The sequence below is a fragment of the Pinus tabuliformis genome, chromosome 6, assembly GCF_031772625.1.
Source record: "Pinus tabuliformis cultivar Carrire ecotype Pingquan chromosome 6, CPIR1, whole genome shotgun sequence".
Classification (NCBI taxonomy): Eukaryota; Viridiplantae; Streptophyta; class Pinopsida; order Pinales; family Pinaceae; genus Pinus; species Pinus tabuliformis.
This window is the reverse complement of record NC_142292.1, coordinates 1027967541-1027993738: the sequence shown is the minus strand read 5'-3', so window position 1 is coordinate 1027993738 and position 26198 is coordinate 1027967541. Positions and strand designations below refer to the sequence as shown.

General features: G+C 35.7%; 1 protein-coding gene across 1 annotated transcript; it reads left to right on the top strand.

Moving 5' to 3' along the window:
• The first annotated feature begins 12494 nt into the window (after positions 1-12494).
• LOC149262505 (kunitz-type serine protease inhibitor DrTI-like) lies at positions 12495-13747 on the top strand. The gene is made up of 2 exons (XM_089385105.1): positions 12495-12650; positions 12863-13747. Exons 1-2 carry the CDS (start codon positions 12631-12633, stop codon positions 13497-13499), a joined length of 657 nt encoding a protein of 218 aa, XP_089241231.1. The 5' UTR covers positions 12495-12630; the 3' UTR covers positions 13500-13747.
• The last annotated feature ends 12451 nt before the right edge of the window (positions 13748-26198 follow it).

Below are 26198 nucleotides of genomic sequence, written 5' to 3'. Positions count from 1 at the left end.
CTCGATGATATTTTAAATTTAAAGAGTCAAAAAGACCAAAATGAATACTCAAGATAATCTAGGCAAAAGGATTACCAGGTAACCGTGAACTGCAAAATACCTCCCGATGAACTGAGAAGTACGGGCAGGAAATCTCCCTGAATGATGTGTTCGGTGTATCACGTTTACAAGGTGGCAGACTCAGCTTCCTACGGATAATGGATTGTAAACCTAGTGGGTCTCCCTTTATATACACGATGGTACGGGGAGCACAAGTCTGTACTAGCATTGTCTAATGTCAAAGTGAATGACAGCTACTAGGTTTAAAGACACCAGAACATGTCTCTAGCCTAGACCTATAAATCTGAGCGTTTAGTTTCAAATGCGCCTTAGGTTAATTGAATATATTTTAGAAGTTTATCTTGAAATTAAGTCTTAGTTTTTAGGCCCTATCGATGTCACCTGAAAAACTCCTATGTGCAACTATATGAGACAAAACCCTTTCAATTCGATGAATGCTTACACTAATTAAGAGAAGAGAAAACAATCAATGCAACAAACAAGCAATCGAAAATAAGATGTCTTTTCACTAATTCTCTTTTCAAAACAAAATAATGAAAATTCTTTCCACTTCATACTCTTCCTATCGAATGCACTTCAACTAGTCCTTTTAACAATAAAAGAAGTTCATTCGTTTTCACATGCTCATGATGATGCAATTCTAGCTTTCAATGATGCCAATCAATGCAACATATCAATTAATCAAACTAGAATGATGTATTTCTTCAATGGAATGCTAAAATGGATCTTTCACATAAACATTTCAATCAATATTTCCAAACATCCAAAACATCAATCAAATGCAAAGCACGACAAGAAGAACTCTTTTCAAATCAAATGCAAAGATTCAACTGAAACAAACTGAGAAATGTGATATATGCTTGGAAAAGAGACGTTCAACAAGAGAAGAGAAAACAAAAATTTTCACTTGTTCAATTCAAACCAAAGCAAGATAGATGTAAGGAATAAAAAACGAAATGCACGAAGTAGAAAACCAACAACTTGACTTGATGAGAAGACAAACAAATGAATGGACAATGACCTAGATGCCCTAGGGACACAAACCATCCAAAAAATCAAAAAAATCAAGTAAGGCAATCTCAAACTAATCAAGCAAACAAATCAAGCTAACGAAGCATTCTAGCTAGGAGAATACAAGCAAACAATCCAAGAAACAGAACCTATGAGGACAAGGCACACTGGCAATGATTTAGGAGAAACCCTGATTTAAACATACAGGCATTGATGCAACTACCTAAATAGAAACGAGCACCAAAAGGGGTCGTGGCACAACTGTTAAAAGGGAACTGACGCCGGTTGGCGGGACTGTTAGAAAATAAAAAACACTGATCAAGGGATTCTTAGAAATAATAAAAAAATTCAAAAACCAGAACTAGACCTATCACTCTAAATTCAAAAGTCCAAGCAGTAACTGACTTGAAGTACAAATTACCAAAGAGAGAGTGAAATGAGAAAAGTTGTCACAAATCATGAAATGAAAAATAATCCAAAGAGGGATGGATCTCCAGCGGAGTCGCTAATTTGTGGAGTAGGAGTATCCTCTCTACAGACAGAGATGACCCCCTCTAGCCCAAGAGAAGGGATCTAGCTGCAAACAAGACAATCTAATGTAAATTTCCTTAGATTCGAATCGAACAAGAGGGCCTACCTCTTATAATGCTAATCCACTTGATGGTGATCTTGCTTCCTTGCTCTAGCTTCCTTTTGTTCCTTTCATTCAATTCCTGAAACAAACATGCAAGAAACAACATCAAATGTGATAGCATAAAACTGAATTCAATCTACATAAAAGGTCAAGGAGTTCTAAGCTATCAAACGTAATATTACACACAGTATAGGAAATAAACCATTATTTTTATTAGTATAAGCTTCAAAGAGAAACAAAATCGGAGGCTTTATGATGCAGGTTCCCTTTGGCATGTCCGGGTTCTAGCACCACTATAAGCATCTCATGATTCACCCTCAAAACAATGGAAGTTCAAGGCCTCTTTCTCTATGCTCCAAACCAAACACTACAAGCTTATTCTCCCTTCACACACAAACTAGAAGGCTAAGGTTCTCAATATGGCTATCAAGATTTTCATATTATTTCAGCCCTTTCATTAGCTAGCTGAGTTTGTAAAATCAGGAGTTTATATATCTTTGATAGAGGGGACATGGATCCACTTATGTTGGGAGAGGCCTTATCCCTTTTGGTTTGTTCCATTTTAATAGGGAAAATGAGCCCAAACAGCCTCTCTAGGCTCTATCTTGCTCAACCATTTACCAGACTTTCATTCACGAAGCTTCTAGACCTGGAAGCTTCGACTCCATTTTTGAAAACTTACCAAAAAATGGTCGGAATGGGTCATGAATGGTTGACCAACATCGTTCAACACTAGGCCCAATATTAGACTCTGGAAATCGGCGTAGGAAAGAAACTGAGTGCTAGCGTTGGTCTTGAAAACTGAGTTTAAAGGAATATTCTTGGGAAATGATGTAAGAGGGAAATGTTCTGCAGATGAATAGGGATGTAGGGACATGTTCTTCATGGAAGGGAAACATATGAGGGTCACTGTAGAGGTCCTCCATGATCGAGGAATGAGTAGTATAGGGACAGTGATAAAATGTTGTGTAACAAATATTCAGGATAGTAAATCGATGAAGGTGATCCAGATTTAAATAGGAAAAAAAAAATTATAGATATAACCCTAAATACAAAGGTATACTGAATTATGCCTACAAACATAATGGAAATAAGAATAAGATTAGCTTGAGCGATGGTAACTTATCTCTGAAAAGAGATGTGGTGGCTACATGCCTCTTAATTGAGTTACAATGAGGCTCAAGGGCCTTTTTATTATTGAACAATAAGATAAAACCCTAAACAACCAAAGCCCTAACCCGAGGAGATGTAACACCAAGAGTTTATGGGCCTCGTTGGGGTTTGGGGCAACCAACTTCCTGGGGTCATAACTTGGTCATATTATCTGCATTTGACATGTATGATACCTCATTGGAAATATATATGCAAGGAATACATCTATTGACATGAGTTCTTTTGATATTACAGAGATATTTTCCAAGAAAATGTCATTTAGGGCCTCAAAATGGCTCCAGAAGTTTAGGCCCAAAAAACTGCCAGAAATAGTAAATTGTGCTACAATTAAGGAAACTAAAGAACTAAAAGAGACACTCATGGGGGTCCAAGTGGGATAAGTGGGTGGCCACCAACATCCGCCTAGATCATTCCTCCCCCATTAGGAAGCAATGGTCCCTAGCGTTGAGTGCCTCCATGAGACGGGGAAACTTTTGCTAAACTTGGTCCCTAGTGCGCTGTTCTGCAATCTATGATGTGTCTAGTAATGGTGGGAAGCATGGTCGAGGGCAGTCCACATTGAACAATCGATGCAAGCCAAGGAATGGGGGAATGTTGTGCTCCAAATCATTGTTTCCCGCAGCCTTGGTAATGGTGTAAGGACCATATCGGAGTGGTCTGGGCTTCCGATGGGATCTTGTAAGATATTCTTTTTCCAAATACAACTAGACTTTATCGCCCACATGAAACTTGTGTGGCACCTAATGTTGATCATGTTGCTATTTGTACTTGGAATTTTCCACAATGGAGCGATGATATATCGGCCCATTGGGTAAAGGTTCTCTTGGAGTCAGATCAAAAGAATTTTTGACTTGACAGTGCAACGGTACCCTTGTGGGTGAGGAGAAGATGTCCCTGTATTTGTTCATGACCGTATCCACCTACTTCTGCTGCATGGAGGATCCCTTCTCGGGGGCAATGGATGTGGCTACAATCTTCTCCTTACTTTGAGAGAGAACTAGAAATAAAATAAATTTCCTAGTTTGGGAGATGATCTTACTACATTTCTTAGCAGAGATCAAAGAGGTGGCAGTAGGTGGGGCTGCCTCCTGTATCCTGTATAACGTATTACCCAAAGAAGTAATTATAAAGAAAGGTCTAGACTCATATAAAACATGTCTCTTCCACAAGTATGGTTTTCATAATAATACATCACAAATGTTGAGAGGATCAACATCACATAATACCTCATCTGTGAAGGGCTTCATGTTGTAGAGAAGGCGATACTACTGGCTAACTCGAAGATCTTGTCCTTGATGAAGCTACCCGATGTCGCATAGATGTGGGTATGATATCGTCAATAGGCCCAGTTGCTTCATGACCTCTGTTGAAATGAGGTTCCTTTGGCTGCCACTGTGCAAACCCTTCACCCACATTTTTGAGTGGAAAAGATGCCCCCCTCCTCTAGATCTTCGAGCTCATTCCTTTGGATATTAGCAATGACAACAATGGCGCTAGTCTCCGCATCAATAATATGCTTCCCTATGTCATTCCTCTTGTCAGGTTTTGACTAAGGGTCGGAGCATGCATTTAATTATGAAGCCTTCAACTTGGCCACCAGTGACTACTTGGCCCAGATCAATGACATGATGCTACATATGATTGATGACATATCACTGCACTATCTTAATGACATGGTGAATTGATGACATTGATGGTGACATTATGACCATATGATGAAGATGGAAAACAATGAAGAAATCAAACTATGAAGAAGCCCAACACTCGAAGGCATTCTGCCCTACCTCCATTTCTGCACTAATAAATGACTAGTCACATTAAATAATATTGTTTACTACCTTAGAGGCAGAATTTCATTATGACACCTACACCATCTTCTAGAGCATTATTTTTCATTTCCAATGAGATATCACTTGGCCCAAAACTCCAAATGGTGAGGGAGAATGTGAATTTAAAAGTTAAGGGTATAATTATGACAATGAGCTCACCTGTGTTAAGCCAATTTATGTCGGCCAAATTACAAAGATGTGCCTATTCGTTAAAGGGTAAAAATGAGTATATATTGGAGTTTAAATTTCTCATTCAAATCATCTATCTCGGTGATCTATTTGTAGAAGAGGCACAGAAGACAAAAATAATAGAGGAGATCAAGAAAAGTAGCAATAAGAGGTCAAGAAGAATGAGATTATTGGTTGGGAATATTCCATGATTATCTCTTAAGCTCGGATGAGTGAAAAATAAGTAGAGTTTGGTGTTAGGACTGCTAAGAAAACCTCATTCCAACATTATTAAGCTTCTATACCCTCGAATCTGTGTTATATGGCCCAAACAGTCACACATTTATGAAGGAATGGTAATGCACCCATGGAGGATCAGTTAACCACTGATAAAATCTCGGACTATAATCCTATCTGTGGTACATCGAACTTGGGATCACAAAAAAAGGGGCTTGGATTTGTAGCTTGGGTTAATACTTAGAACATTTGGTAGTAATAGTTAAGCTTGGATCACAGATCTTGTTTAGTAGCTCGGACCGGCTTTCATCTGCCAAGAAGCTCAAACTTTGGATAGTAAAACTAGAGGTTTGTTAAAAGATTGGATTACCTTGCAAAATTGCCAGGGTCACATGCTATTGATTTCAGGTTTAGTACATGTACTAGGCCTCAGACTGTTGGATCATATTGTGGACTGAACAAGCCCTCCTTCAGAGACCTCTTTTGGTGATATAAAAGCATATTAATTTGGACCTGAGGTATCATATTCGGGCCTGTAGCAGCGTATCGAAATTCAGATTAGTAAATTGGTGCCATAATATTATTGCTGAAGTTTTGGTGCAGTAAGGACATTGGTGAAGCTTTGGAGCAGAAGTCTTGGTGTAGTCTTAGTGCAAGAACATTGGTGCAAAATTGATGAAGAAGTGTGGTGTAGAATATATGGTGCAGTATGGTGTATAAATCCTTGTGTATAAGTATTAGAATAGTTTTAACAGTGGTCTAGGGTAGTGTGGTGCAAGGAAATTTGTAAAGAATAATTGTCACAATCTAGTGCTGAAGTCTTGGTGCACTAGTGGTCTAGTAGTCTTGAGATAATGTGGTGTTGAAATATTGGTGCAATGAAGAAGTCATTGTGCAAAATCTGGTGCAGATCTTTGGAGGTAACTTGAAGTAATATTTGGTACTAACCTTGGAACATATTTGAAGAAGGTATAGAACTATTATTAGAGCTACTGCAGAACTTGGTGCAGTTCATTGAAGACACATTGAAGTGTTGTGTTGAGGATCATAATGTAGTGTTGATGCCATGATGAGGTAAATTGAAGAGACTAATTAGGTATTATGAATAATAGTGGTGACACTTTCTATATGACAAGGTTGTCATTGATGACGTGACATGGAGGCTAAGTGAATGGATAACTGAAGATTGACAGGGCTTGGTGAAGAAGACTTTGGGAGCCATAAAGCCAAACATATCTTGACAAAGCAAAGATATAGGATTGGTGTCCTTGGAGTTGGTGCTCCTAAACTCAAGTTTGGTGTCTTGGATATGATAGCATCGAAGGCCTAGAGGTTGGAGCCTCACTAAAGTCCAAGTAGGTGCTTGGCACATCCCTAGTTGGAGCCTGAGTGTTTTCTTCTAGGGTTGGAGCCCTACCTATATTGTACTTGATTCATTGTAAATATCATATTAATAAAATCATTTATTCCTATTGTTCATTTTTTGTCCTAAATATAAGTGATCTAACTGGTAAAAGTAAAAATTGAAAAGAAATATTGATTCATCCCCCCTCTCAGTATTTCCAACAATTAGTTTGAGATCCAAGTTCCTTCACTCAAATCCTAATAGATTGAAGGTTGATCATTAGAACACAAATGGTGAAGCCAAGGAAGAAAGTCTCCAATCCTCTTAAAGCTTTGTCTCCCTCGACCACCGAAATTGAAGTCAATCAATTTGTGAAGGCTCCATTGTTTAATGGAAACTTTGATATATGGGAGGTAAGAATGAGGAATTTCTTAGAGACTCAAGGCATTGAAGTTTAGAAATCGGTGATTACTGATAGCATGATGGATGTAGAATCCATGGAACATAATACAAGAGCAATGAAAGAAATTTTGAATGGGGTACCCGATTCTATGAAGGCTAATTTTGAAAAATGTTTTTCAACAGAAGGCATATGGGATAAAATTCATGATATTCACTCAAAAGGAGCATTGGCAGTGATCTCTAGTCAAGAAAATGATGGAAAAAAAGAAAGAAATTTAGAGCCCGTCAAGGAAGCTGATGATAAGAGTGATGACATCAAGGCTAAAGAAGACCTAGAAGATGAAGATAATGAAAAATATTTTGAAGAAGATCTCCTCAATAAACTTATGGCTTCCATGGAAGAGATTAACAATTTGAAAAAGAAAAATGAGGAACTTAAGAAGAAAGCACAAGTTGGTGACCAGGATAAGACAAGGAAGGAAGTTGACCTTGTCAATCTTCAAGTACAAGAAAGAGATGAGGAACTTGCCAAGATTAAGGAATAATTTCATCAAAACAAGAAAATGCATCATGAAGAAGTCATATCCATGAAAAATCAATTGGATAAGGCAAAGAAATGGGAAGATACCTTGTCAAGCCACCTTGAACAAAGGCACAAGATCTTGAACAAACTTGAAGCAGAGATTGGTCAATACAAGGAAGAGGTCTCCTCCCTTAGATCTCAACTAGAAGAAGAAAGAAAACAAGCACAAGGAGCTAAGAAGGTGATGGAAGCTTTGACATTCATAGAAGGACAAGTGGATGAAGCAGAAAAGGAGAGGAACACCATGATATGCCAACTAGAAGAAAGATGATGACATCACTAAGTTAAAATCAAAAATCGATTCTCTTAAGGACCAATCGTGTGAAGTAACTAAGATGAAGGAAGAAATGGAGATCGTTCTATCAAAGAAGTATGAATAATGCAAGAAAATGAAGGAAGAAATTGTCTTTCTTAAAAACGAAGTTGACTAGCTGAATAATAACTTGAAAATTTCTCAAACACTAGATGACATCATGAGTCATCAAAGGTCTCCCCACGATAAATCAGGTTTTGGCTATGCAGGTGAATCCTCAAGCAAGAATGATGCAAACCCTAATTCTTCAAACAACAAGGATGTGAGGAGGCCTTGAAGAAATGTTGATGCTCCCAGTTCCAACAAAGGGAAGGAGAAGAGTCAAGACAACTATGGAAGAAACCCTCCTCCAAGAAGAAATGCAGATGGTATCAAGGATGCAAGAAGCACTAGTTATCATCAAAGGATCCTAAGGCAAAGAGACTTCATAAGTAGATGAAGGAAAACTTCTTATCCTAGGTACGGAACTCTATTTCTTGGTTATTTCTATTCTTGTACAAACTTTGGGCACATGGAAAAAGATTGTAGAGCATATCACCAAGATAAATATAATGGTCCCCGTCAATCTCTGAGAAGCAATTTTTCAAGAAGAAGTCATGAATTCTTATTCATGAACAACATAGAGTGCTTCAAGTGTCATAACATTGGACATATGTCACGTGATTTTAACTTGACATGGGACCCTACACAAGGAAGAACCATGCCAAAGAAGAAAGTTATACAAGTATGGAGAAGGAATAAAATTGAATTCGGAAGCCCCTTGAACACTCTAACCAACAACACATGTTGTTGAATTGATGAATTCATCCTTGATATTCCAAGTATTTGATGGCGAGGCTCTCCCAAAAGGAATACCACGCATACAGTTAGTGGAGCTTATGATGATTAAGCATTTTCGAAGAAGCTATCTATGAATGGGCCCTATGAAATCCTTGATGAGCCACATGAACAATCATCCTTTGATAGATCGTCACTCGGGAGCATTCCCATTGAATAACATGATCCCTTATTCAACAATGAACTACTATTGAAGATCTCTTCCACTTGATCACTAAGCAGGTAATCTTTCATGAGCTCGAGGAGGCCGTGTAGATAGGGGGAGTTGGTTCATCACATGAAGGAATTTAAGCACATCTATCATGGACCACATTTCCAGAAAGAAGCAACTTGACAGGGGGGTACTTGGGCACCCCATTTTCCATTGGCGTCAAAGGGGGAGAGAATGTTGAAAGGGAAAGAATATTGCCATCAATGACACAGGGAGAGATTGTTGGACATTGGATAAGCCAATGCTCCCTGTGTGTTTCACAACATGGAATAACCACCTCTCATTGATCCTTATCTCTGGTGATGTGATCGTTGACTAACACCTGCGGGTTTTGATCTAACGACAATCGTGATTCCCAACAAGTGGTATCAAAGTGTAGGTCCCGAGTTCGATACACAACCAACTTACATTGGGGAGTATATTGTTAGACATTGGATAATCCAACGCTCCCCGTGTGTTTCGTGACATGGACTAACCACCTCTCGTGGATCCTTATCTCTGGCGATGTGATCGTTGACTATCTGAAATTGGAATAAGATCTCTCCCCCCTCTTTTTTGTTATTAATATATGTTAAAATGATATATCTATATATATATATATATATACATACATACACATACATACATATATAAAGTGGATATAAAATCATGTTATTTAATATCGATATTGGAATATTATATTTATGGCTAGTAGTAAAATCAAATTTTGTTATTGATATATATTATTGACTTAAATATTACATCTCAACTTAATGAAAGATACATATAATATCAATAATATTATGACGACATTACATATCTCCCTCATACTAAAAAGTAAGTTTTTATTTTTTTCTTTCAATTACATTATCTCTATATAAAAATGATGTAAAATTAAGGAGGAAATTGATGTATTCTATTTTTAGTCGACATTTATTTTTTCTGTTTTAAATGTAACATTACATGACAAATCTCCTTCATCAACTCAATGATAATATCTCCCTCATACCAGGTTGTAAAGAACCACTCAAGGGAATTGAAACATCTCCTTCATAGTAGTTTGTGTCCCTCAAATTGAATTGTAGAGTGCCTCTTGTACAATTAATATTTTTATTTATTTATTTGTTATCTTAAAATTATTTTTTTTATTTTTGTTATGTAAGTTTGTCTTAAATGTGGGTTTTATGTCTATTTTCATAATTTAGTTATAATGTTTGCGTTGATGGGAAGAATCCACCATCATCTTGTATGGACCTTATATGTTCTCATGGGTGGTGTTGAGGTTAATTTTATTAATTAAAATATGCAATTATTCAATATAATAATAATATTTATTTTTATATGTATTTTAGAGGTCAATATAAAGAAGATGTGTAATTCTTTCTCTCCTTAATTTTTAGTTGACATGTATCACTTTAAAGTATTCTCTAAATAAAAAGCAAAGTCTGTGATAATAAAAAAATAAAAATGAATACATGTATTTGCTTATTTAAATTAAAAATATTTTAAAACATCAGTAATCCTTTTCTCACTATTCTTGTTAAGTTCAAGGTTGATATTAGAAAGGAAATGTGGTAAAGATATTTTATTCTAAGTCCTACATAAAATAATTCAATTTCCATATTAAGTAACATAATTTTATATAAACTTTAAAGATATAGAGTAATTAAAGATAAAATAAATTTTATACTTTAATTTTCAAGTATGAAAAAAATATATAATTTTTATTATTTTTAAAATTATTTCAATACAGGACTTAATTCCTCTCTCTCTCTCTCTCACACACACACACACATATATATATATATCAAAAATAATATATTTCAACGTTCAACAAAATAAGCCCGCTTGGGGTAGCTAATATATTTTAATGTTCAACAAAATAAGCCCCCTTGGGGTAGCTCAATTGGCAAGTTCAACAAAACAAAATATTTCAATATTCAAGAAAAGAAGTAATTAAAAGTGAAAAAGTCAAGTACGAATCTTAATAAAAGGGAATGTCTATTTCATTCATGTTTTAGTATAAAATTGATATATGCCATTTAAAAAATATTATTATTAATAATAAAATTCTATGTGGATTGTAAATAAAATATTTGAATATCTATAAATAAAATATTTCCATATTCTTGTAAAGCAAAATATTATATTATTATTAATAATAAAATTCTATGTGGATTATAAATAAAATATTTGAATATCTATAAATAAAATATTTCGATAGTCTTGTAAAGAAAAATATTATATATATATATATATATATATATATATATATATATATATATTAAAATAATGAAAAAATATTTTTTTACTACTAAAACTATTTCAAGTAGTCTTACTATTGTGCATTCTAGTCGATTTATAAATACATTTTCAATCAATTTTGTATGAAATACAACAATATAAATTAAATGGTCCGGGCAGCTATAAACATCAATCCATGATAAGCATTAAAATACATCATAATATATCTCACACTGTTAAGATTAAAAAATCATAAAAATTAACTAAAATATAACTTTATTTTAAATTACTATTACTATCAATTATAAAAATAATTAATTATGCTAATAGACATGTTTATTTTGGAATAGGGTTTGTAGAATTTTAATTTAATTATCAATAACTATTATAAGGATGGTAGAAATTTAACTTTTATGGAGTATTCAAGAATATATATATCTTTTGGCATGTGCTATTAATAAGCCGTGGTATTGTAACAAAGTATATTTAGAGGTTAAGAGTCTCCATAGGAAAGTGAAGATAAATCTTTATGAATAAAAATCTTGTTCCATATTTTTTAAATGCACATATATTTCATATTAGAATTTCAAATTAATATTTACAGATGGAGATATGATTTGGTTACATCAAATATTTATCAAATGGGCTGCATAACTATACAAAATTTGTCAACTTTATAGTGAGAGGTCCGCACGTCTCTGTTTAGATCGCGTCAAACATGTAACATATGGGCGCCTGTATTATGCACGATTTTTATTAGTAACCTTCACGTCACAATTGGAGCAGATAAGAAGCAAAGATATTTGCAAAGGGACTTCCTCAAATCTTTACACAGAAGACAAAATGATGCTCAAAAGTTGACATTATAAAATGACACACGGTTCGAAAGCTTCCAGATTTGCTTGGCCGTGAAGTATTGTCAAGAAATGGGTGGTGTTTTACATTGACTTTCAACGTGCGGACCCTGGATTTTTTCAGGATACCAATGGTGGCTCCCTGTTTCACTTGTCTTTGTCTTTTGCAACGGTCAAAGGATAAGAGATGACAGAACAAGATCAATTTAATTATTCGATTCGCGAATATTTTCGAAATTTAATTGATTGGAAGATTCAGAAATTATATACAGATTTCGAATATTTCCATAACCTTACACAATAATTCTCGAAATAAATTGATAGATAACACTGGTAAGGCATTTTAAAAACTTGAGATCGTAGGTTTGTTGTAATGCATGCGTTGTAAGAAAGACCATGGGCATACAGTTGGACCCATCAATTCAAAGTTTCCTTATTCATTGAAATCAGGGAAGTTGATAATTCAAATGACTGTAAGATAGAGATTTGTAATTGAATTCAAACATATACAGTACTCAAAAATCAAAGTCCAAAAGGGCAGCTTGACCCTTAGTTTTTCAGCATCTACAGCTTTTGATAGTAATCCATATCTTGGGCATGGCCTAATCTTCATCCCATTGCTTTACTCATCCATATATATAGACCAATGAAGAGAGTACAAGTGAATATATAGAGTTTGTCTAAGACTGCAAACGGCACATTTGAAGATCATTAAAAGTACAAAGCACAGTTACAGGAGTTGCAATTTCAATGGCTTCTGCATCAGCCTGGTATGTACTTGCCCTTTATCTTACCGAATAGTTAATTATAGTTATGTTTGATGTGGTAATTTTTTATTTTTTAAATGTGGTTCATGGACCTAGGGTGTTTGAGAATTGATTCCAGAGAAGTGTTTATGCTATGGGTATTTGACTAATTGAGCAAACCATTTTTGAGTTAATAAAATACTAATTTGTTTGTTTTGTGTGTAATTTGAAAACAGGGGAACGAGTAGAAAGATGGTGTTGTTGATCCAAATGGTAGCAGTAACTGCATTTATGTTATTCATTACTCTGCCCTTGCAAGTGCAGGGTGCTGTGGAAGCAGATCAGCGAGAAGTGTTGGATGCCGAAGGGCATCCTGTGGTGTTAGGGAGAGAATACTACGTTTTACCGGCTGTAACTGGCAGTGGCGGTGGAGGACTGGCACTGAAGATGCGCGTGAACAATAGTTGTCCAATGTATGTGGTGCAAGAGAATTCTGAGAAATCGAGGGGACTTCCTGTGGTGTTGAGGCATGCTAAGGGTGTGAGGGGAAATTATTCGTCTGTAATCGTGCAACAGCACGTCAATCTGAACATTAACATGGCGGCTGTAACTACCTGCGTTCAATCCACTGAGTGGTCTGTCCAAAACGATGCGAATAGCACCAAACGTTTCATCAAAGCTTCGGATGCTTCTTCGTTATTTCAGATTGTAAAGGCGATTGACGGAGATGGTTACAATCTGTATTTGTGCCCTTGCAATTGCAGACTTGTTTGTAGCCCAGTCGGAATTTACGTTGACGATGGTGGGAACAGGTGGCTGGTTATCGGTAATTCGGCGGAGTCTCTTCGAGTCCAATTTCATAAGAATGAATGAATGAGAGACACCCGCTGAAAACGGAGTCCTGGTGTCCTCAGATCTTCATAAGAATGAATGAATGAGAGACACCCGCTGAAAACGGAGTCCTGGTGTCCTAGATCTGTGTATATGTTGTTACTGTTATTCCACCAATAAATAATGCGCTCTGCAGTATTTTTGGGCATGTAAATGTCTAGAGAATGACCGTGTCGTCATTCTCCATTTATGCAACTTACGATAATAAGAAGAGATTTCAATTAAATTTATATGAAAATGATTTCTTGTTTTCGTTTTCTTAAACAGGGGAAACCTATCAGATTTCAGCAGTTAATCTGTTTGTTTCCTCAGGCCAGAAGAAGTAATTCAATAATTTCTATTTATAAACTAAAAAATAATAAACATAATTAGTTTAAAATTAATAATATTTAAACAAAACAAAATAATTTTTTTATTGAAAATTTATATAAATAGTAAGTAATAATATTTTTTATTTTTATTTTTATTTTTATTTATTATCTATATATATATATATATATAATTGATTTTTATTATCTTCAAATACCAATTATTACTCATAAGTATAATATGTGGCAATACATTTATTATGTTGTCTTACAATTTAATCCACACATTAATTCTATCTCGGTGATGAACCATCTATTCATTCTCACCAGTTATTTGAAATAGATGGAGATAGTACAATAATTGTGTATTTTTGAGTCAAATTCAATTTTAGGGGGTTTGCACTTGTTGTTGCATCTTCATCACTATCTGAGTGATCTGATTGATGGAAGCATTTGTATCCACTTATTGACGAAGCTAAAACCATAGTTGTGTCTCTTGCGACTTTTTTCGAGGGGTGGACCCTAGCATTAAAAGGATGTGATGGCATTGCATGTCGCTAAGCTAAAGTAGAAGGACATGATTTATTTGAAAAGGTTTTTTGGTCTTCAGGGCTATCTAACTCGTTTGTTGTATATTTCTTAGAATCCCTTGAATTTTTTGGATCACTCTGTCCTTGGGGTTTATTCTTGGGCGCTGAAGGGGAGGATCACTCTTGAGAAAAAGGGAAGGCATTTTGTACATAACCTAGACGTTGAGAAAGTCTACAATAGAAAGCTGTATTTTCATTACCTAATGGATGCATAAAAGTCAAGTCCTTCCAATAAAAAATGATTTTATTTGAAAATGCATTAGTGAGATTTATGTCAAGACATATGAGGGTGAATGTAATAATACCCTTTTCTATCATGCCTATGTTTGCCTTAATGAAGCAACCGATTGAGTTACCCAAATCAACTCTCATATCTAGATGCAGATAAAGGGAAATATGTGGTAGCCTAACCCAAATGGGTATGGGAAAAATGACACAGAAAGATGGTTAAAATAATTAAAATAAGGCTTCATGCAAAGCTTAGCTTGACCCCATGTAGGGTCCTCCATGAAAATCTTTATTGTGATCTTGCAAATTTTTAAATTTCACCACAAAGAAACCTTTTGAGCAAAAGAGCAGATCTACATTCAGTGTCTAGGTCTGCTGTACCCAATTCTGAAGCACATTTTTCGATGGCCAAAATCCATTGAATTGACATACAACAACATGCAACCCAAAATCCATGCTAGACTTGCAGTAGATGCAATGATCTACTTTAACCTCTCGGATATCATCTGCCTGATCCATAATGAAAGTAGGCCCTAAGATATCTTTATGTGATAGAGCACTCGGTCTTGGCTTGAGGGCATTCTTAAATGATCTTGATGTTTTGGGGAGGCCTCCAATATCTAAAAATTGAAATGTTAGAAGAAAATAGGAGAACACACAAAAAACCACAAAGAAACTTTTTATTAAAATAGAGAATAACTGTAAAAGCTACAATGTGTTGGACACTTTTTCCTTTTACAAAATGAGACCTGTTACTTATAGTCTTTTATTTATTTATAATACAACAAGTAAATTCCATGGATGGGTAGATACCATGGGTGGATCTCACTTACAATAATATGAGTAAATACCAAGGGTTAATGAATACATGGGTGGATGCCACTTACAATATAATGGGTAAATTCCATGGGTTGATGAATACCATGGGTGGATGTCACTTACAATATGTTGTAGCAGCTACAACCACCCTCCAAATTTTTGACTTAGCTTTGTTTTGGAGCCCCCTTACCAACCTTTCACAACAGCATGTCTTGCCTTCTCAAGTACACAAGCTTTAGTGATTTTCTTGCAGAATGATAGCCTGTCCACCAAAGCTTGTTGCATCCTCCTCACTGGTTGTTTCACCGGACTTGGTCCAGCTACAGGCTGAGCAACTCCCTCAAGAAATTGTCCAATTTTGGAGGGGAACCAACCTTCCCTCCAGAAATTGTGCAATTTTGTCTGGCAGCCTACTAGGCTCCAGAACTATGCAAATCTGCATGTCACTATTCATTGGAAAAATTGCGCAATTACTCTAAGAAGGACTGCTCAACCCATAAATTGTACAATTCTGGGCAGCAGTCAGCTGCTCTACCAAGAAATTACACAATCCCTTTGGGCAGCTAGCCTAGCTCCCTCCTAGAAATGTGCATTTTTCCTCCTAGCTCAGCAGACTATTGCATGTGCAGTTGAGTTGACCGGTTCCCCCCGATAATGAGAAAAATTAATTAGCATGCATGGGTTGCTTCTCCGAAGGCATCATGCAAAGACATCCCTTGATTCAGAGATATACTTTTAGCAGCTGGAGGTTGTATGAAAGGATCATTTCAGAAACCTCCCACCAAGTGTCGCTCTTCCCAGATTTGTGGCATGTGTGTCACATCTTCGATTTTATTAAACCTCATGAACTGTATGCTGCAGAGCTCATTGCTCACATCGACGTTGCAACTCTGACATCGCACATTGTAGCTAGGAGCCGTCAACACATTCAACTCAATTTTTTTTAGGTAAGCCCGCCTTCCTTGTCTTGTGTTGCATTTCTGTTGCTTTTGGTGTTTTGCTTTGTGTGATTGCTGTGTGCTTGATTTCAGTGAGTGCTTTCTGTCATTTTTATGCATGTTAGCTTGTAGAAGCACCGTTTGAGTTTTCGTTAACATCTCACTGTTGTCGCATGCATGACAATGTTTTGCACAGACGGTCACCATTGCGGCGACTCGCTTCACACACATGCATTCTTTCCCATTTTTTGAATCTTGCACTTGTTGTTCACATGAATGATCATTCACTCTTGTTTGCATTCATCTCATCATGCATTCACACTTCTCATGTTGTGAGTCGCCTATTAGTCGAACTGGGTTGCCTTGGCCCGGACCATGCCATTCTTGGCTAACACTATGCATATTCGGAAGCAAAGGCTCTATCTTCCCTCTAGAAATTGTGCAAGTCTAGCCAGGCACTGACCTCTAGGCATGCATTGCACAATTCTTGGAGGTAGTGTCCTGTTGGCCCTAGAAACTGTGCAATGTAGTTTGCTGGTTGCATTTCACTACTGACTGAAATTGTGCATTGCGCAGTTTCAATCCTTAACAGGCCAGGCTAGAATGTGCATTGCATAGTTCCAATAGTTATTCAGCCTACTGACAGCCTGGACTATGTCTTGTGCAGTTTTGGCAGTCAGCCTTCTGACCTCTCGACGGAAATTGCGCAACTGTCATGATCAATGTTGGAAGTCAGTTCTCAAGTTTGTTTTGGTTTCGACTGAAAGATTGCTTGCCATGAGTGTTGCCATGTCCCCAGGTATCACAGGTGTTGATCTGCCTCTCAGCAGCACAGGTACAATGGTTTCCAAGAGAGTAGAGTTGAAGACACCATTCAGAGCACACTTGGGGACGCATTCGATCAAGTGTCTATGAACTTTCTTTCCCATGAAGACATCAAGTTGTTTGTAGACAATGACATCAAGATATGATGACAACAACATCATAGCAAGCAACACCATCAACACAGTTGAAGGCATCATACCAGATGCAACGAACACCAGAGGAAGGTTGTTGACAACACAAAGGCAGAACAAAGTTGCAAGCTCAAGTAAATCCACTTGTGATGAAATCAAATTTGGAGACTTAGGCTATGAGGTGACGATGCGACATGAAGATCGTGTGAAGGCAGAGAACGGAATAGAGAAGGAGTTGCATTTGTCAAAGCAACAACCTAAGGAAGAGCAGGAGTTGTATAGACAAGAGAATGAGTTGTAGCAAGAATAGGTATAGTAGGGGGCACAACATGCACTCACGAAATATAGATCCATCCCAGTAGCTGGCACGGAGTAGACAAGGTGAGCAGTGTTATTAATCTCATGCAAGGGAATATAGCAGCATGCATGTCATTGTGTGCACGCATGCGATCTCATCCATTCAACACACTCACTGAGGCAAAGACAAGAAGCAAGTCCGACTGGAGCTGAACATGTACTCTGACAAGTTGATGTGCACGGGCACTAGCACATGCTTGGAGAGAATCATAGACACTATGCATCAACATGTTGTCGGTCTGGTCGCACCAAGATGACCATGCACATGCTATCAGACGAGTTTGACAAAGGAGCCATATCAGTGCACTCGGATGCAACGAAGGCAAGAGTTCACTTAAGCAAGATGTCACCATTGAGCGCACGGGCACCATCATGGACAACCAAGCTTGGCATCATCTCAACACCTTCGACAATCACAAGCATGTCAAATAGTTGGTCTCACCACAACGGTCCAAGTGTGAGTGATGTCTTGCTTGGCTTGCTCAAGCCATTTTGTCTCATGTGGGTACATGTGCATTGTATGTGACGACTTTTCAAGTGGAAGTTCAAGTGTCGATAGTTGGATGTAACAGTCATATAGTAGATGAAGAGTCATGAGGGTAGATGAACTGTCTCAAAGGGGAATGTCAACAATCACCCCACCCTTTGCTATAAATAGTCCCTCATAACTCATTGTATAGGCTTTTGGTCAGCCAAGCTTTCGATAGGACTATCTTAGAGAGAGCTTGGATAGTATTGTAATGAGCCTTGGCTTCTTCACTGTGAAGAGCTTGTATATCTCTTTGGAGGAGCAGCCGGTTGTGGCTGTAACATTCCGCTGTCAGAACTAGTGGTTGGACATGGATGTATTGTATGACTGGAACTTACAATTCTTAATATAACATAACCAACACGTTTGATGCATATGTTGTATTGTATTATATGCTATCTGGTTTACTCTAAATGATATATGTATGTGTTTGCTTATGCATGCATGTATGGACTATTCTATATAAGTATGTATGAATCTTTTTGAAATGTGTTGTTGCTTTAACCATCACTTTGATTTCTTGCTAACTTTCTTTCCATCTTGTAATGCATCTTGTCTCGTGTGTTCTCTTCCAAGCCACATAATATTACAATTTTCCAAGGGGTGCACTCATCTCACCCTCAGTGTGTTAGAACCTCACATGCACCTTCCTTGACTTACTGGAACTGTCACACCCTTACTACCAACAAGGACATCATACTTGCCTTTGTGCGAAATCGTGGTCAAGGCATTGCCGTACGACCCACTGCTGGGACTCCTACACCAAACGGTCTGAGGTCTAATTGGGACTTCTTACCAGGGAGATCCCCTGAGATGTTGGTGGGTCCAACACCATCAACACAATACCATGGGTCGATGAATACCATGGTTGGATGCTGATTTCCAGTTGGATCATTCCTCCCTCCTTAAGACGCAATGGTCCCCATTGTGTGAAGTTCCTTCCTGAGAAGGCTTTGTTGAATATGAAGAGACACTGAAGAGAAGGGTTTAGTGTAGTTAACCCATAACCATGATGAACGAAGATCCAAAGATAGAGATACCCTGTAATGCTTGTCACCAACTGTGATACTAACAATGTGCAGCCTAACAAATGCACTTCAATGAAGAGTGGGTTTGTGGATAACCCATAACCATGACAAATGGAGATCATAGAATAGAGATACCCAATAATGCTTGTGACCAACTGTGATGCTAATAGTGTGCGGCCTAACAAATGGACTTCGATGAAAAAGATTTTGTGCGGCTGACCCATAATCATGATGCTGACTATTGATGAAGTAGCACATGCCTACATAGCCTTCGGTGGGAGGGCACATCCCTAAGAACCTAAGAAAAATGTTTCTATGATGAAACTGATGAATGTGAAGTAGGTGCCTACTAAAGCGTGGTGGGAGGGAATGTCTCCAAAGGGAACCCACTTCAAATGTTGCTTTAGATATAAAACCTAATTTAAAATGGGCATAAATCAATCAATATAACTCAAAATATTTATTATAACATGTTTTTGGAAATAGAATGACCATTCTGTATCTTCCCATATTAATGAAATCCCTACTTGGATGCTCTCGAAACTCAGATTCATGCTGTAACTGTTCTACGTCACAAAAGTTTTGAAAAAATAGTTGATTTTAAATCGACGATATCTCCCTCATCCGAACTTCAATTCGGCCAAGTTTTTTTTGTTTAAAATTGAGTGATTTTGCAAGAGGTGTTGAGATGTGTAATAATTTTTCTGAAATTATGCACAAAAATGTAAAAAATTATAGGAGAGCCTCTGTCCATGAATTGTCATCAGAAAAATTTATGCAAGACAACTGATTTTAAATCAACGATATCTCCCTCATCTAGACTTTGTTTCGGTCTATTTTTTTTTGAATTTCAGTATTTTTTCACAAGGAATCCAAATATGTTATTTTTTTCATAAGTTTTGCACCAAAATTTTCAGATCTGATTTGCAAAATCGCTACCAAAAATTTTTTCTTGCAAAAAAATGAAAAAAAAAATCTTCTTGCTTTGCCCAAGAAAGTGCTATGTGGAGCTCGTAATATGTGCATGAAGTTTGTTATATATTACTGCAAAACTTGGAAACTTAAATATGTGTCAAACCCTCATTCCCATGGAGTCGTAACCTGAATCTGATACAACTAGTCCAAATCTTTGGGGGAGGTCCCCAAGATCTAAAAAATTGAAATGCCAGAAGTAAAGTGGACAACACACAATAACAAAACCATAAAGAAACTTTATTTTTTTAAATACTAAAATAGATAATAATTGTAAAGGCTACATTGTGGTGGACCATCTTTCCTTTTACAAAATGTGACTTGTTACTTATAGCCTTTTTATTTATTTATAATACCACATGTAAATTCCATGGGTTGGTAGATACCATGGGTGATTGAATACCATGGTTGGACTCACTTACAATACCATGGGTGGATGCCACTTACAATACCATGGGTAAATTCCATAGGTGGATAAATACCTTGGGTGGATGAATATCATGGGTGGATGTTGCTTACAATACCATGGGTATACTCCATGAGTAGATAAATACTATGGGTGGATACGAATTTCTATTCGGATCATTAAAAGACTTGGACTTAGAGTGAAAAAGTGCCCCCCACCTATGGAACCATTGTTTAAACTTGCAACAAGAGAGATTGAAGCATCCTTGGTACTGGCATAACCACTAAGTAAATGCCCCTTCTGAAGTTGTCGTCCTCTATGAAGAAGCCGCATACAATTGACAGGGATCTATATCAGTTATTGAAGTTTGATAGTAAGTGTAGATACCATATCTATTGCTTTCACCGTGATATAGAGAGTTCCCCTAAAGAAATACCTAGCAAATATTGGAAATTGCAAGATATTTGGATCTATAATTTCACCTTGGGATATCTTAGGAGATAAATCCTTTAAAAATGATTTCCCTTGAATTAATAGATTTGGAAGTAGATTTTCTTTTGCCAGACCCTCCTCTAGAAGTTGGAGTCGTGGGCCTAGAAAAGAAGTTGCCACCATGTTCAAAACCCTTGAATTTTCAAATCTCATTCTTTTTTCATTTGGACAAAATTTTATGAACTAGGCCATAATATGTCTCCCATAAATGATCATTCCATCAAGCCTTTCAATGGATTTATGAGCTTCTTCTATGGATATGTAGCAAACAAATGAAATGCCTCACAATTGACCTATTTTCTAGTCCTTGGGAATACCTATGTTTACGACCTTCCCATATCGGTCAAACCGTGAAAACAAATCATCCACACTTGTACAAAAGATAATCTTCAGAACAAGTAGAGAACACGTGCCTCTAATGTCTCAAAGGCCCCATCTCACAAGGTACGACATCTTATTCTTAGCAGTTGCACTCAATTCCATCTAATCACATAAACTTATAGACATATGATAAGAAAAAAAATGTAATATAAAATATAATTAAATTAAAAAAAAAAATCATATATCATAAATGGGTCTACTTATAATTACATGAAAAACACTTCCTCTTCTTCTACTATATCTATGTGACCATAAATATAAATTTGTATAGAAAAGGAAATTACTTCCATATTTTCCTTATAAATATAGACACTAAATTAAGAGATCATTTTATCAATTTAACTTGTTTGAACAATAGCCTCAACTTGTCCTATTAAATCAATCTAGAATTAATTTGAAATTACGTCCTATTAAATCAATGTAGAATTAATTTAAAGTTACCTGGAATTTGTTAATTGTCTATATAAAAAAATTGTTCCTATTCAAATTTCAGTAAAATAGCAATGTTTCAGTGAAATAGCAAAATCCTTTAATTTTTATTTTTTATTTTTCTACATTGATTATTCTTTATTTTTTTTAATAATATTTGACATGTTTTAATAAGACGTATTACCATTTCCAGAAATATCAAAAATACCTTGCCATGCTTTCAGAAGATATAAAGAAACATGGTCTATAAAAAAAATGTTCCTATTCAAATTCCGTAAATAGAAAAGTCCTTTAATTTTTATTTTTCCACATTAATTGTTCTTTATTTGTTTTTAATACTATTTAACATGTTTTAATAGACGCATTACCATTCCCAAAAATATAAAAAATACCTTGCCATGCTCTCATATAAAGAAGCTCATAAAAGATATTTTGCAATCTTTAGATGTCCTACTTGCCTTCAAAACTTATGGATATGAGATACATTTAATGCCTATAATAGAGATATTATTTAAATGTAAAACTATACAATCTGCTTTAGTAAATAATTTTATTTACATTAATAGTATGATTTGAAATTCTGTACATATTCATTTTTGGGAAACCTTTCTCGATAATGAGACGGTTACCATTAAATAATTAAACATAATGCTAGTTAATTTTTTATACAATTAAATTTTGTAGAATAAGTCAAATGGTAACTAACATTAGGGTTTGGACATGAACTTGGTAACTATGTAACTTTGCATTATAATCCACTGGTCGTAGCAAAGGATTTTAAAAACTTGAGATCGCATGTCTTTTATTGGCAACGTTTGCATGCGTCGTAAGAAATGTCATGTTCGTTCATACAGGTGATCGACTAACTTAAAATTTCCTCATCGAAATAAGGGAGGTCGATAATTCAATATAGAGACTTGTAATTGAATTCAAACATATAAAGTATTCAAAATTCAAAGTCTAAAAATATTTTGTTAGAGAATGATCTCTTATTAACTGAACTTATGACGTCGTTGAGTCCAGTTAGTTATTAGCAGAAAATTAAATTTAGTAATTATGTGTGGGAGTTAAATTCGTATGCTTATTTTTAATGATTTTGAATCTTTATATTTATGTATTTTAAGTAATTGAATTATACAATTTAACATTTGAGTAAATGAAACAATTCAACATTTGAGTGTGTTATTTTGTGGTTCCTTTTTCTATCCATTTATGATATCTGTAACTTGTGGCAGTATTGGGCATGGCTTAATCTTCATTCCATTTTTTCCCTCGTCTCTGGATATACACGTTGGAATTTACTTTGATGGTGATGAGAATAGGTGGTGAGTTATCGATAAGTCGGCGGAGGCTTATGTGTCCAATTTCATAAGAATGAGAAACATTGGATAAACGTTGTTGGTAATATTACACTGATAAATAATTCTTTGGCATGTGAATGTCTAGAGAATGATTGTGCAGTCTCTCTCCATTTACTCAATTTACGGTAATAAAAAGAGATTTCAATTAAATTTATATGATAATAACTTTTCTTTTCACGGTTATGATTCTCTTCTATGATAAGGATTTCTTGTAGTTACATTTTAAATTTTCTAAAAATTGTGTTTTTTTGGGAAGGTTGAAAGTAAGGGACTTATAGGGGATAATATAAATTACGGATGAAGATTTTTGATATATGGGTTTTATCTTGAAATATAGTGGTTATAAAATTTGGGACTGGGATTGGTTTACACAATGAGAAGAGGCTTAATTTATGGGTTCATAATTTGATTTCATTTGGGGTTGACTTGTACTTATTAAATTAGTTTTTCATAGTATCCCCATTTTCTGGATGCACATCTTTAAGCTTCCAAAAGGTTTGATCAGGCAAATAATTTCATCACATCACATTTTCTCTGGGTGGGCACACATAAAGAGCAAAAAATCCATCTTTCCAGTTTAGAAATGATCAACCATCCTATATCTATGGGGGGATGGGCTATCAAAGATATTGCCTCTTTTAATATGGTTCTTCTATTAATTTTTTTTTGGAGAGTTGTCTAGTGAATGCCTGTGGCAACAAGTCATCTGTGCCAAATATCTCTAGAACCGAGGTCTTTTTAGCTAGGTGCGTGTTGGTGCACTAGACCCTCCCAACATTTCCTATTCCTGGCACAACCTTCCTATGACAAAGCATTGTTTTTTTGGAAATCTTAGATGCGGTGTTGACTCCGGTTCTTTTCCAAAAATCGATCTAGATTTGCTCTTAGGTATGACTCGCTCACATCTATTATCTATTGATCTCATTAATTTCTTAAATAATTAGGGCTTAGTTGTGATCAAAAATATCGAAAATATTGCTCTTTCATCTCCTTTCCATATGCATTGGAAAGATGAACTTCAACTTGAAATTCTCGAGGCCCTAATTCCAGAATGGAAGAATTATACCACTAACCTAAAGCTCTCTAGGATAATCCTCTCTCCCAAAGAAGATAGGTTAATATGGTTTGGTGGCATATAACAGGGGAAGGTCATCATTAAGGGGGCATATAAACTGATCACTCATTCTTCTAGACAGATTGTGGTTCACTCTTGGATGGTTCAGGCCTTGAAATGGATTTTTCCTCTTAAACTTAAATGATTTTCATAGCTAGTAGCACATAACCTCATTCTCACTTGGGAAATCCTATGTAAGAAAGGCTTCTAGGGACTAGGCCGATGTAGTCATTGCCAATAATATGAAGAAGACACAAGCGACCTCTTTATCCATTGTCCCTTTGCCTCATCAGTTTTGAATTGGGTGATTCAAATGATTAACTATCCTATTGATTGGCATTGTTTGGAAATTAACTTTTGCCTTGGTCGGTGGACTGTGGATCATAAACCACAACGTACTTTTGCCTTCTTTATCATTTGGGGCATTTGGAAGTCAATAAATGCCTTCATATTTGATCAAGTGTTGCCAAACATTTGGAGGACCTACTGCAACATCCTAACATACTATTCAAAATTCTTTTTCTCCTTGTCGACTGATCATAAATGTACTCTCCATCCTAGAGACCCTTGGTCAACGTATCCTTTGGGTTTCTTTGATGGTGCTTCATCTTTTGATTCTTGTGGATGTGGTATGGCCATTCACATTGGTCTTGAGCTCTCTTATAGATTCTATTGGCACTGTGGTTTGGGATCCAACACCCAGGCCAAACTTCTTGCTCTTTGAGGGTCCTTCACTATGCAATTTGGCTTGATCTCAAGGATCTCACTTTTTTTGGAGATTCCAAATCAGTTATTGAATGGGAAAATGACAAGGGATCTTTAAATTCTTTAGCTCTTGACCCATGAAAGGTTTGAATCAAAATAATGTTATGTGAGTTCCATCATCTATCTATCTTGCATATCTATAGGACCCAAAACAATGAAGCAGATTGCCTCTCAAAAAAGGGTTGCAACTCAATTCCGGATCATATTATCTTCCAACAGTTTGAAAATGGCATTTAGAAAGGGGAAGGTTTTATTCCTTTTTAATGAGTTTCTTATTGTCTGCAAGGCTCTCTGTCACTCCCTTGTTTCTGGAAATGATCCTCAACAGGTTTCACTATGTTATAATGACTTTTTGTCTTGGTTTTTTGTCTTAGATTATGCCGACTCCTAATTTCTATCAGCCAGTTTTTTGATATTGTACCCTAGATCTATGCTTATAGGACTATATGGTAAAAGATATTATTGAGAAATCCCTCTCTCTGATATATGTACTATCATTTTATAATAGAAACCATTTTTTTCTATGTGGAAAGAAAATATAAAACGTGTGCATAACAGTGCTCCTCAAAATAGGTGTGATATAAGTATTTCTTAATTTATATTTATAAATATCACATACTATTCTATTATTTTCATATATATATATATATAGATATCACATACTATTTTATTATTTTCTCTCACACACATATATTTTTTTAATATATCTAAGCATTTTAATTTTATAGTGTATTTTTAGTATATTTATTATTTTGAAGCATTTATGTAGGTTTCATAATGCAATAATTTTATTTATTAATTAAAAAATAATAAACTTAATCAATTTAAAATTGATTAATTTTCTTCATATAAATAGTGAATAATAATATTCATTTATTTTTATTTAGAAAAATGATTAAAAAAATTACTTATTTGTTGATATAATTTTGAAACTAAAAATAAAACCATATACTCAAGGACCAATATTGAAAAATAAAATAAAAATAAAGCTCCTAGACAACCAAACAT

What these genes read in the sequence shown, in the direction of transcription:
- LOC149262505 (XM_089385105.1), top strand. Translation starts at nt 12,631, where the DNA reads ATGGCTTCTGCATCAGCCTG. An exon ending in ATGGCTTCTGCATCAGCCTG is followed by an intron (nt 12,651 to 12,862) that starts GTATGTACTTGC and finishes ATTTGAAAACAG; the next exon opens with GGGAACGAGTAGAAAGATGG.